Source organism: Piliocolobus tephrosceles, chromosome 6 (assembly GCF_002776525.5).
Source record: "Piliocolobus tephrosceles isolate RC106 chromosome 6, ASM277652v3, whole genome shotgun sequence".
In the NCBI taxonomy this organism is placed as follows: domain Eukaryota; kingdom Metazoa; phylum Chordata; class Mammalia; order Primates; family Cercopithecidae; genus Piliocolobus; species Piliocolobus tephrosceles.
This window is the reverse complement of record NC_045439.1, coordinates 39204707-39218439: the sequence shown is the minus strand read 5'-3', so window position 1 is coordinate 39218439 and position 13733 is coordinate 39204707. Positions and strand designations below refer to the sequence as shown.

At 37.5% G+C, this 13733-nt stretch overlaps 1 protein-coding gene across 3 annotated transcripts in view; it reads left to right on the top strand.

Moving 5' to 3' along the window:
* Positions 1-13195, top strand: part of MPP5 (membrane palmitoylated protein 5) — a 95592-nt gene extending 82397 nt beyond the window's left edge. For all 3 annotated transcript variants that reach the window (XM_026456012.1, XM_026456011.1, XM_026456006.1), the window contains exons 12-15: positions 1353-1520; positions 2185-2387; positions 4785-4895; positions 10176-13195. In XM_026456012.1, coding sequence (XP_026311797.1) covers positions 1353-1520; positions 2185-2387; positions 4785-4895; positions 10176-10352 — 659 coding nt within the window. In that variant the 3' untranslated portion in view covers positions 10353-13195. The remainder of the gene's footprint in view (positions 1-1352; positions 1521-2184; positions 2388-4784; positions 4896-10175) is intronic.
* Positions 13196-13733: the final 538 nt, after the last annotated feature.

Below are 13733 nucleotides of genomic sequence, written 5' to 3'. Positions count from 1 at the left end.
TATACATATTAGAAGGGATTTTTCAGAGAAAATCATTTTGAGAGGAGAAGGAATCACATTTGCTGTTTATGATGGTGTCATTATCATGAGTATTTTTAAGTAAATAACTAGAATTCATAATAACTACTGTATTCCAGGGCAGTAACTATATGATTTTGTTCTCACAAACTCCTTGAGGTTACAGAGTAGTAGATTCAAGTTTAGATATTAAAGTGATTTGCTGAAATTCTTAACAACTAATACTTGATTGGTTGAGCTGGAATTTAAACAAATACAGTTTGAGCTCTTGCTCTATGCCAGGCTTTGTCAAGCCTAAGATGGTCCCCCAACCTCATGAAAATAGAGCTGAGGGATTCTGGCTTCACATCTGATGCTCCTTCACAGTCAGGAGAAGTAATATGAGTGAGGACTTGGCAGACTACTAGTTGTCTGCTTTTGTTCATACCACTTGACATCTCTGGTTTCATCTGGATTATGGGCTTTAGGAATGTTACCCCACTTGTCATAATTTATACCTCATTTTGATTCATGACTCTGGGTTAGCATTCCAGAGTAAAGGAAACATAAATGCAGAAAGCGTAGATAGCATGGGTATGGCCTGTTTTCAAGTTATACAACTAACTACAGCAGGGGTGTCCAATCTTTTGGCTTCCCTGGGCCACATTAGAAGAAGAATAGCCTGGGGCCACACATAAAGTACACTAACACTAGAGATAGCTGATGAGCTAAAAAAAAAAAAAAAAAAGAATTGCAAAACAATCTCACAATGTTTTAAGAAAGTTTACAAATTTGTGTTGGGCCACATTCAAAGCTGTCCTGGGCCGCATGCGGCTTATGGGCCATGGGTGAACTATAGGAAAGTATTCCAACTTTCTCTGATAACACTAGTTGTAGCCACTATATGTAAATGTCGGTCTATGCCAGCCATTGTATTCAGCGTATACATTATGTCTGATTCTTAAAACAACCTTCTTAAGTACCTTAAGTAGAATATTAATATCTGCATTTTACAAAAATGACAGATATTATTCTTAATAGTTCATTCCCTGGTACCCCATCCTTATTCAAAGTATTGACTACAAATTAGCTGTTCAGTGTAAGAATCAATATAATTATATTGTATTAGATATTCAAGCATGAATTTTTCATTTCAAGTATGAAATAAGATAATAAAAATTAATAGAAGGAGTATTATATTGTTGTCTGATTCATTTTCATGGTACCCTAGCAAGGATGTAAAGACAATAAATTGTGCTTTTTTCTAATTTTGGGGGGAAGATCTACGAGTATTTATGTCTTTATTACATGGCAATAATTTTGTCTGAAGGGCTTAACATTTTTTCCCCCCAAAGATTATGACAACGAGGAGATCTTAACCTATGAGGAAATGTCACTTTATCATCAGCCAGCAAATAGGAAGAGACCTATCATCTTGATTGGTCCACAGAACTGTGGCCAGAATGAATTGCGTCAGAGGCTCATGAACAAAGAAAAGGAGCGCTTTGCATCTGCAGTTCCTCGTAAGTTTGAATGCATTCCCATTTTCCTGTGCTTTTCAGTTTACCAGCTCAGAACCTAACAACATTATGTAGGGAAATTTTTTATTCATTTCATTAAAACAGTGTTGTCAGTGAAAGAGGAACTTTGCTTAACCAAATATTTTGACAATTTTTAAATTAAAAATAGTCATTATTAAGAAATTTAAATTTGTCCTTCGATTATGTACTATTTTCTAAACAATTTTCAGTTTGGGCCACTTACAATTTCCTGTTCCATAGGGAATCAGTTCCTGCTTCTTTAAAGTGATACTGAAGATAGAAACTTAGGCATAATCTGAAAACAGAAGTTCTAAGATTATATAGTACCTAATCTTATGGAAATAAACTTTAGGAAAAGATGAGTAGTAGTGTTTTAAATGCAGGATGAAGTAACTTGAAGTGTAAGCATAAAATGTATTAAGATAATTAAATATAACTATTATTGAGATATTACAAACACATTTTTGTTCATTTTTCAATCTATAAAAAATAAAAACAATGTTAAACATGTAGGTGCTTAGCATTTTCTCAGTTTATTATTTTATAATCTGTGTTACAAAATAAAAATTCTTTCTGACTAGCAGAATTATCCCCTGTCCTCTATCTAAGCCATGCCCATTATTTTTATCTGGTTTTGTTTGCCTAGATACAACTCGGAGTAGGCGAGACCAAGAAGTAGCTGGTAGAGATTACCACTTTGTTTCGCGGCAAGCATTTGAGGCAGACATAGCAGCTGGAAAGTTCATTGAGCATGGTGAATTTGAGAAGAATTTGTATGGAACTAGCATAGATTCTGTACGGCAAGTGATCAACTCTGGCAAAATATGTCTTTTAAGTCTTCGTACACAGGTAAAGCTAGAATTTTGTTTTAGGGTTTGAACTTAGAGGGCATGTCATACAGAGTAATCTAGTGGAAACTGTATTTTCGTCCAAGAACAGTGTGAACTAATTAAGTTCTCATATGGTTTTTCCCACTGATTTACTATATGAAATCACACAGGTTACTAAATCTCTTTCACTTTACTCCAAGGGGAAAACATATACATACTTACATAAACAGGTTGACTATTTCTTGTTCAAAATGCTTGAGACCAGAGTGTTTTGAATTTCAGGATTTCTCAGGTTTTAGAATATTTGCATATATATAATGAGCTTTCTTGAGGATAGGACCCAAGTCTGAAATGAAATTCATTTATCTTTTATATATACCTTATTTACTTGGCCTGAAGGTAATTTTATTTTTCCTGGGGATATTGAATAAACTGGTCCGCTCCTGTGTTTTGACTGTGACTCATCACATGAGGCCAGGGGTGACATTTTCCACTTGTGCCATCATGTCACTGCTCAGAAAGTTTCAGATTTTGCATTTCAGATTTTTGGATTAGAGATGTTTAGCTTGTATATATACTTGTATGTATGTTCTGAAACTTAAAATACAGTAAATATAGTACTGGTAGTACTTTAATTTGAGTCTGTAAAAGAATTTCCCTTTTCTGATTCTGATATGAGAAAAATTAGAAAACTTTAAGATTATTTTTATGGTTTAAATACCACTGTTCAAATATTAACAAGTATCACAGTAAATGCTTGGTTGTATGAAAATAATGAAACCTTAGTTTCAGTTATTTGGCAGACTAAGCAAAAGCATAGAATTACTAACTAGTGCCTCTTAGCTTTCTATTTAAAAATGTTAATTTTAGGATGCCAATGTAGGTGGATCACTTGAGCTCAGGAGTTCCAGACCAGCCTGGGCGGCATGGCAAAACCCCATCTCTACCAAAAATTTAAAAAATTAGCCAGGTGTTGTGGCATGCACCTGTGGTCCCAGCTACTTGGGAGTCTGGGATGGGAGAATTGCCTGAGCCAGGGAGGCAGAGATTGTAGTGAGCTGCACTGCATCCAACCTGGGTGACAGAGTGAGCAGAGTGAGACCCTGTCTTAAAAACAAAAACAAAACAACAAAAAAACTAATTTTAGAAATTTTAGAGTTTTTAAGAAACTCCAAATATTATGGAAAATTTTTTAATTTTTGTAGACCATACAGCTTTAGCATACAACTTTCCTTAATGTGGCTGCTGCTCATGTCAAATCAGGCAACATAGTCAGTGGTCATTAAAGAGATGCACATAAAGGAGAATTGATTCTAAATTGGCTATTCTAAAGTAGTAATTAGGGATTTTTGTTTGTGTTTTAGTGGACGAATGCGCTTAGGCTCTACTCTTTCAGTTATACATTTTTGATTTAAGAGAAGTATACATGTTTTTACTAAATTTCTTTAGAATTCTTTATATTATTTGGGCAAACAGGTTTTTAAAATTCTTATTTCTCCAAGAAAAATAGCTAACAGATTTCAACAAAAAACTCAGCATATTGTTTTAATCATCTTAATGTTTTTAGATAGAAACGGCATATTCCTATAATCTCCATTTTGATAGAGCACTTCAGTTTGAGGACACAGAGTCATGCATTGGTAACAAAGTGAAAACTGCAATCTCCAGATTCAAATATAGTCATCATTTTCTTAGATGTGCTTTTCTTGAATTGTCTTTTGCACATATGAAGTTATGTTCTCTGATTTTGCTTATATTTAGTGTTTGGCACATAGTAAGGCAACTTGTATGATTCTAATTCCTCCAAAATGGATTTTTAATATGGTTATTGTAATCTGTATGTGATCTTATTAGCAAGGTATTTTAATATCACAGTTGTCATCCTTCAGTATCATTCACTTATATTTCATTACATAAAAGAGCAAGCTAAAATAATGTATGTATATTATATATAATGTGTATATACACACACACACACACATATATATATATATATAGCTTCACAGTATATTCTTACAGTGAATGGTAGGATCTTAAAAATATTGTGAATTGGGCCAGGTGCAGTGGCTCATGCCTATAATCGCAGCACCTTGGGAGGCCAAGGCAGGAGCATTGCTTGAGGCCAGGAGTTCAAGACCAGCCTGGGCAACAAAGCAAGATCCTGTCTCTACAAAAAAGTAAAAAGTTAGCCAGACAGGGTGGTACATGCCTATGGTTCTAGCTACTGAGGATGCTGAGGTGAGAGGGTCACTTGAGCGCAGCAGATTGAGGTTGCAGAGAGCTGTGATCACCACTGCATTCCAGCCTAGGCGACAGAGCAAGTCCCTTAATCTAATATATATATCCAATCAGTATTATTAGGAAGTAATTAAATGATGCAAATTATTTTAAAAATCAAAATATCTCTTCTTTACAGTCACTGAAGACTCTTCGGAATTCAGATTTGAAACCATATATTATCTTCATTGCACCCCCTTCACAAGAAAGACTTCGGGCATTATTGGCCAAAGAAGGCAAAAATCCAAAGGTAAAGTTTTCACACTATTTGTACTATTCCATTGAAGGTAAACATGAAACAGTCCTGGTCTAATTTGTCCTGGTGCTTAAAAGCTCCATTAGCTTGAGCTTTCAAACTGATTATTCTTTCTGTCATATTACTTGCCCAGAAATTGCCATGGTTGCCACTGGGTTGGACTATGGCAGCTTTCCAAAGTTGGGGCGTCTACATATGGTAACTTTTGAGCTTCTTCACATGGGTCTGTGACATTTCTAGGGTGATGTGACTGCCACCAAAGTTATCAGCCAACTCTTCAGGATTACTGACTTTTCTCTGTAGATACTCCACATTTTCAGGGAGCCAAATTTGAGTGCTCTTGCTTTTTTCTTCTTTTTATCCCACTGAAAATTATGTTCTGCTTTTCTTCTCCGTTTGGTCTTCTCACATGGTTTGGAACAGAAAAATGTTTTTAAATTATTTTAGATCTGTGCTAGATATGGTTGAGGTAGTCTATGTCACATTAAACATTGATAATTAAGTGAATGATAATATATGTTATTAATAAGAAAGCATTGAGCTTTTATTTAATTATGTAAGATGATAACTCTGTCAAGTGACTTACTGTATCAAAGTAACGTGTTCTTCCTTGTTTTTTTGCTCCTTATTTATTAAATAGATCTATTTTTGAGAGGGCTTACTCAGATTGCCTCATTTCATTGACTCTGCCTTTAAATCTCCTTAAAGATAGTCATTAAAAGCATATTTACATTCCTTTCTTTTGATTCTGTTTTTTGTTTTTTTGGTCATTGTTTTTTTGAGATAGGGTCTAACTCTGTTGCCCAGCCTGGAGTGTAGTGGCATGTTCATGGCTCACTGCAGGCTCAGACTCTGGGCTCAGGTGATCCTCTCACCCCAGCCTGTCCAAGTGGCTGGGACTGTAGCCATGCACCACCATGTCTGGCTAATTTTTTATGTATTTTGTATAGACAGGGTCTCGCTATGTTGCCAGGTTGGTATTGAACTCCTGGCCTCAAGAAACCCTCCTGCCTCAGCCTCCCAAAGTGCTTGGATTGCAGGTGTAAGCCACCACACCCAGCCTTCCTTTCATTCCTTTTTTCCTTTTTTTTTTTTTTTTGAGATGGAGTCTCGCTCTGTCGCCCAGGCTGGAGTGCAGTGGCGCAATCTCAGCTTACTGCAAGCTCTGCCTGGCTAATTTTTTTGTGTTTTTAGTAGAGATGGGGTTTCACCATGTTAGCCAGGATGATCTTGATCTCCTGACCTCGTGATACACCTGCCTCGGTCTCCCAAAGTGCTGGGATTACAGGCGTGAGCCACCACGCTCAGCCTCCTTTCATTCTTGACTGTCCACCACAACACATTAACTCTTCCTCTTCACCCTCCAAAATATCTTTTTTCAGTCTATGTCTACTTAGCATTTCTTTTCTTTTTTTTTTTTGTTTTTTTGAGACAGAGTCTCGCTCTGTCACCCAGGCTGGAGTGCAGTGGCGCATTCTCAGCTCACTGCAAGCTCTGCCTCCCGGGTTCACGCCATTCTCCTGCCTCAGCCTCCCAAGTAGCTGGGACTACAAGCGCCTGCCACTGTGCCCAGCTAATTTTTTGTATTTTTAGTAGAGATGGGGTTTCACCGTGGTCTCAGTCTCCTGACCTCGTGATCCGCCCGCCTCTCAAATCTCCTGACCTCGTGATCCGCCCACCTTGGCCTCCCAAAGTGCTGGGATTACAGGCGTGAGCCATCACGCCCGGCCAACATTTCTTATTCAATCTATATGTGAGGTAGTAACTTTTAATGTCTTAGGCTACAGACATCAAGGGCTTTCCCATCCTACATGATGAGCATAATTCTGGTTGCTTTGTCTAGGCTAAGTAGGCTAGCTGATTAAAGTGTAGTACTGCACTCCTTTTTCATTTCCGCCATATACCTACAAATTCATAAGTAACTGGAGTCAGAGTATTTGTTGTCCATAGCACTTGGAATGATACAAAGGAAATAGGCAGCATGGTCACTGGCTGTTCTTGAGGAGGATCACAATATAACAAGAAAAACAAGATTAATACTGTGTAAAATTTAGTGTCCAATAACTACTTTGGTAGAACAGGAACTCCATGATTGTTCAAGGAAAAGGATGCACACTGAGGACCAGAGTGTACTCCATTCTTCCTGTTCAGCCTAATTTTCCACTTCCTAACATGCACACTTATTTCTTTTTAGGCCTTTTTTCCAACAAGGATTCACTATTATATGAAGGACCATAGACCATTCCAAAACATGTTAAGCAACCGTTTTTGTTTTTGTTTTTGTTTTGAGATGGAGTCTTGCTCTGTCACCCAGACTGGAGTGCAGTGGTGCAATCTCGGCTCACTGCAGCCTCCGCCTCCTGGGTTTGAGTGATTCTCCTGCCGCAGCCACCTGAGTAGCTGGGATTACAGGCAGCTGCCACCATGCCCAGCTCTTTTTATTTTTTTTATTTTTTATTTTTAGTAGAGATGGGATTTCATCACGTTAGCCGGGATGGTCTTGATCTCCTGACCTCGTGATCCGCCGCCTTGGCCTCCCAAAGTGTTGGGATTACAGGCGTGAGCCACCGTGCCCAGCCACCATCTTTCTTTTGGTTGGTCTCTGGCAGTGTTGTAATGGAATTTTTATCTACGTCACTTAGAATTGGCCATCCTAAATTTTAGGACTGTTTTTTTGTTTGTTTGTTTTGTTTTGTTTTGTTTTGTTTTTGAGAGAAGATTCTATGTCACCCAGACTAGAGTGCTGTGGCATGACCATAGCTCACTGCAAACCTTGAACTCCTGGACTCAAATGACCCTCCCATGCCAGTCCTATAAGGTGGGACTATAGGCATGTGCCACAGGTCCTAGCTTATATATATTTTTAAAGCAGGAAGTTGATCAGTACCAAAATGTTTTAACAATATGCAATATATTTGATTTTCTAATTAGAACTTTCTGATTCTTTTTCTTTGCTGAAGTATATTTCACATACAATAAATACATGCATTTTAATTGTATAATTCAGCAAGTTTTGGAAATGTATACCTGTGTAACCACCATGCCTATCAAGATTTAGAACATTTCTATTACTCTAGATTTCTTATGCCCCTTTGAAGTTAATGCCCCTCCATTCTTTCTTTCTGGCAACCACTATTCTGCTTTCTGTCACTATAGATTTGTTTGGTCTGTTCTAGAAGTTCATATAAATAGAAGCATGCAATTTCGTTAAAGTTTGTGTCTGGCTTTTGATCAGCATGTTTTTGAGATTGATCTGTGTTGTGTCTAACAGCAGTTCATTCTCTCTTAATGCTGAGTAATATACCATGATACTAATATAGCACAATTTATCCATTCTTCAGTTAGAAAATATTTGGATAAAATTTTGAGGGCCGGGCACAGTGGCTCATGCCTGTTATCCCAGCACTTTGGGAGGCTGAGGCAGGCAGATCACTTGAGGTCAGGAGTTCGAGACCAGCCTGGCTAACATAGTGAAACCCCATCTCTACTAAAAGCACAAAAATTAGCTGGGTGTGGTGGCATGCACCTGTAATCCCAGCTGCTTGGAAGGCTGAGGCAGGAGAATCACTTGAACCCAGGAGGTGGAGGTTGCAGTGAGCTGGGATTGCGCCACTGCACTCCAGCCTGGACAACAGAGTAAGACCCTTTCTCAAAAAAAAAAAAAAAAGATAAATGTGTGTTTTAACTGTATAAAAAACTGCTAAACTGTTTTTAGTTTACTAAATTGATATAGAAGGCCAGGCGCAGTGGCTTCCCAGCATTTTGAGAGGCCAAGGTGGACGGATCACTTGAGGCCAGGAGTTCAAGACCAGCCTGGGCAACATGGTGAAATCCTGTCTCTACTAAAACTATAAAAAAAAAATCAGCTGGGCGTGGTGGTGCATGGCTGTGGTACTGGCTACTCAAGAGGCCGAGTTCGTGCCACTGCACTCCAGCCTGGGCAACACTCACTGGGTGCAAAATGTAACCAACCAGCTATCTAATTGTATTCTGAATCTCTGAATTTGTTCTGCTAGTATAGAGGCTTGAGAGTGGCTATCTGGCAATATGAACTTACTGTCAGTTTTGCCTAGTTCAGCTAAAAATTTTGAGCTAAAACATTTTGTTTCATCTTAGTCATGGATTGTAATTTGAAAGAGGACTTCAGACATAAAGTACTAAATAAGTGATATAAGGTATTTTGGCATAAAATGAAATAACAATGCCTTAAATTTGATAAAAACTAGGTGGATTGGGGCTTTAGCATTTTCATTTCAACTCCAGTACCACAAAGTTTCAGTTCTCTGTGGAGTCCTAGAATATTCAATAATCTCGAGCTTTTGGTAGGCATAAGTTTTAGCAAAAATGTCAGTGTGTTCAGTTACAGTGGTGAAGTAGATTCCCTGCTGGGAACAAAGGATTCTGTGTGCCATATTCAGATGTACAACATTCCAGAATGAGAATTAGAGAGCCATGCAAGAAACTGCCTCAGGACTAACCAGAGTTGTCATATTTTTAATATGTTTTCTTACTGTTACGGAAGTTCAAACAGTTGAATGATATGAATTTTTTTGTAGTGTGGGTCCAATATAGTACTGATGTGTGACTTTTATATCTGAGACATTTTGTCTTGAGTTTAAATTAGTTGTCTTCATTGGCAGGGGTGATTTGGGGTGAGTTTCACTTTCTTGAACATATGTGCTTGATAATTAGAGGGTTTGGGATAAGTTTTGCACATAGCGTTGCTGCCTGCTTATCTTTGCAGAATGGCCCTTTCCTTCAGTCGGTATTTTAAAGTAGGCTGCTCTATATAGTTTCCCAAACTTTGGTAGGATACTTTTAACTGTCTGCAGCACACAGTAAAGGGCAAGGACTTGTTACTAGAGCCAAAAGTAGATGGCATTTTAGGTCCTTGCTCCAACAAGAAAGGTTCACTTCATGTTACAGAAGATGTTACTATTAGGAAGAGGTTATAGTGTCCTAGAATGTTTGAAAACAAATGTTTGTAGGGAATTCAAAGTAACAGTCTGTGTTCTTGAAGCTTGTAGTCTTGTTGGTGAGATAAGACAAAATATGTGAAAACCTAAATGGTGGTATAAAACAGGATATATTGAGTTCCAAATGGTTCATAATGTGAGTCCTGAAGATGCCAAAGCAAAGGAAACCAGTGTGGCCATGACAGGGTTGGAAAGGAGCTTCTGAGGTTGGGAGAGACAGAAGGAAGGCCATCTCTGACTCATCCTATATTGTTTGGTTAGAAAAGGAATTATCTCACAGTTTTTATCTTCTTTGCAGCCTGAAGAATTGAGAGAAATCATTGAGAAGACAAGAGAGATGGAGCAGAACAATGGCCACTACTTTGATACGGCAATTGTGAATTCAGATCTTGATAAAGCCTATCAGGAATTGCTTAGGTTAATTAACAAACTTGATACTGAACCTCAGTGGGTACCATCCACTTGGCTGAGGTGAAAGAAACATCCATTCTATGGCATGTTGGACTTGATCTGGCAAAAACTGCCAGTAGGAAGATTGCCCAACACTGCAGCAAGATTGAGGATAGGGTGGCAGGCAGCAGTATAAGCTGTAGATCTGTTCTTAGATCTCTTGAATTAGTGAGAGGACAGTTCCGTTAGGCAGTTTGTGCACAGCATCCTTTATTCTCTATACATGGCTTTAGCGGTTCTTGCCTCATTTTGGGATGCTAAATGGAAGCTTTCAACAGAGCATTCCATTTTTTCCTGTTAAAACCTTTTGTTTTCACCTAAACCCTTTCTGCTTAGTCGTATCTCTGTGAAAAACTTGTATACACAAGTGTCCATGTCTCACACAAATATTGATATGATTACACTTAAGTGTTAAATCATTTACACTTAAATGACTTCATTGGGAATACTGAGCAGAGGGATTGTGCTTCTATGCACTGGGCAAGGCAGTATTTGCTTAGGAGACTATTTAGTCATCAGAGATACTTTCCTAAAAAGGAAAAATAAAAAACAAAATGGTGCCACTTTGGGTTGGAGCTACTTCGTTAGGCTTGAATTCATTTGTATGTCTTTTAATTCTTAAAAAAACAAAAAACATTCCATTAGAAGCACCAGTTTTTTCGCTCAAATTTTGTGGATCAGACTCTACACTCAACACACTCTAATAATCTACTTAAAGGTATACAAAATATGCTGATCTTTTTTAAATTACGATTTTCTGAATTTTTTTTCTTAAGTCGTCTCAACTGATTTACTAACCTAGCTCATCTGCATAGTATAGTAGGATGTATGTTACATTTTTATGAATGGCAGGTGTTCATTATAATCTGTATTGACTGTTAAAAAGTTTCTTCCTCATGATGCTAATAGTTTTTTATATACATGGGAGGACAGCACATTTGACAGTTTTTGCATTTTTATGTATGAGCACAGTATTCTATGACTGTGCTACATATATATAGGTAATAAACTGGAATTCTGTTGATGAATATAGCTGCTGTACTGTATATTAGTATTTAATAGATCAACAAATGGTCATTGAAAACACTTGTTTAGCATCTGAATAAAATTATATATGTCCTTGGGAAATACTATGACAATTGACTTTAAGATCAAAAGGAAAGGAAGACCTGAAAGTCATTTGAATATTTTAGGAAAAGAATATTAGAGAGAAAAAGGTATTACGTATATAGAAATAGGTTTTTAACCTAACAAGGTCTGCCTCTTATGACCAGAATGCAACAGCTTGGTAAATCATAAAAAACATTTAAGCTAATAGGATTTTTGTATTGTCTCTATAGCTGTAGCTTTAAAATTCAACATGTATAATTGGCATAGAAACTTAATTTGCAGTCTTTTCAAGCCTTTAGGATAGTGTGATGTGTGACAAACAACCTCAAATGTGAATGCCTTGATTTTATTTTTATGGTGACTTTAGCTACAGCATTTCCTATTCCCAGAGCTAAACACTGGAATAATGCTGACATCATTTAACATAAGGAATTGTGTTTAAGGAGTAATCTGTGTCATGTATATATTTGATTTTTTTCCTCTTCTACATAATTTTATTTGAACAAATGTAGACAGTTTATATGTTGCCTTTTTCTGTTCAAATTTGCATGGCCTATTAAGTTGGCTGGAGAGTGTTTTATGTGGAAATATTTTCAAGATAATGTTCCTTAGGAAGAAAATAACATTCTTGGGTTGAGGGAAGGAATGCCATACATACTGTCTCTTCAGCTCTGAAATACTCCAATTTAGAGCCAGGAAAATTCACAGGTCACACCGATTTTTGGCATTAAAAACTAAGGAATATACTTAGCACTTAATCTTTTCAGTTTTTCAGTTTACTTCTCAGGAATGAAGGGCAGTCTATGGTCGACAATGGAGTTTTGTGATCTGCTTATTGTAACTGACAACTGTTTTCAACTCCAAAAGCTAAACTATTGGCAGTTCATGTTAAGTTAGAGTGAGGCTGTAGGTAGTGTCAGTGAGTGGCTCTTGTGCCCGCTGTAGACATTAGGCCTGCACTAGGGCCATGTGCTGTCAAGATTCAGGAACATGGCTTTAACAAGTAGATCTTGTACCAAGGCAGAGGCCATGCCATGCCGTACTTTTAGGAAGTCTGAGGTGATAAATATTTCAAGGTCAGTGAAGTCCTATCATTCTCCCCTTCCTCATCAGCAATGATAGATAGAAATGTCCCAGACTTTTCTAAATCCTAGTGATAAGGATGTGCTGATATTCAACACAGTCCTTCAAGTGAAAAGTGAGTTGTTGCTGACCTCCACAAAAGAAGATGGAAAAAAGCCTTGCTGTACACCTAGTTGTTCAGCCACACTGGCCAATTCTATTTCCTGTCCCTCTGTGGTTCTGACTGGAGACCCCATTGTGGGGGGGGAGGTCTTACCCATTTAATATAGAAATGGTATCAATAACTAATGCAGTGTACTTGGAAAATCCAAATAAGGAAGTGTTAGGTTGGTGCATATCTTTATTTCTCAAATTTTTGTTGTCAGAACAAATGGACGGAGAATATTATTTAGACTAATCCAGATTTGCTTTCTATGAAAATCAAATGTCTGGATTATTTTCCTTTTCTCATGGCCTAAGAAATAAGTATTGATAAGGAAATGATTTGAATGTAATTTTGTGAATGTGTGGAAAATATAAAGCAGGGATTTAGCCTTAATAAAGGTAACCGTCTGACATCTGTTGTTAATCCCCCTTTGTACTCTTATCCTGTATCTGCACTCTGTTATTTTGAGATGTCATACTGTACACTGTATTGTAAAAATAAAAAGTAAAATTATATTTCAAATTTTAAAAGCCACTGAGCAATTTCTCTTGCTATTTGCTCTGCCACTCAAGGTTTCCACACATGTAAAGACCACCCTTCTCTTCAAGTTTTTGCCAAAATCAAGATCATTGGATCCTCCAGGTACAACACAAAACACCTTTTGATTTGTTCTTTACAGTGGGGTAGTGCCCCCTGTTGGCACAGATATAGGTAGGTCCTGTTTCCTTAATTATTAAAACCAACAACTAAGTGTATTAAAGATGGACAACTCAAGGCTGTGAACTTGGAAGTTTTCTGGAGAAGGAGTTATGTAATACTCAGGCAAATGGACCTTATGTGCAGCCTGGGATTTGAGGACACTAAGGCAGCATGTGAATTGTTGGCAAATATATAACATACTTTGTTTCTCTTCATTTCTCCTTTTTTTCTGCTATACATCTCCCAAAGGTCATAAATCATACACCAACAAAAAGTTTCTTACATATATACATCCTCATCTGCAAAATGGAGATGGTAGAATTTACAGTTCAGCAGGATGTTGGGAAGACGAAATGTTAAACAGTTACC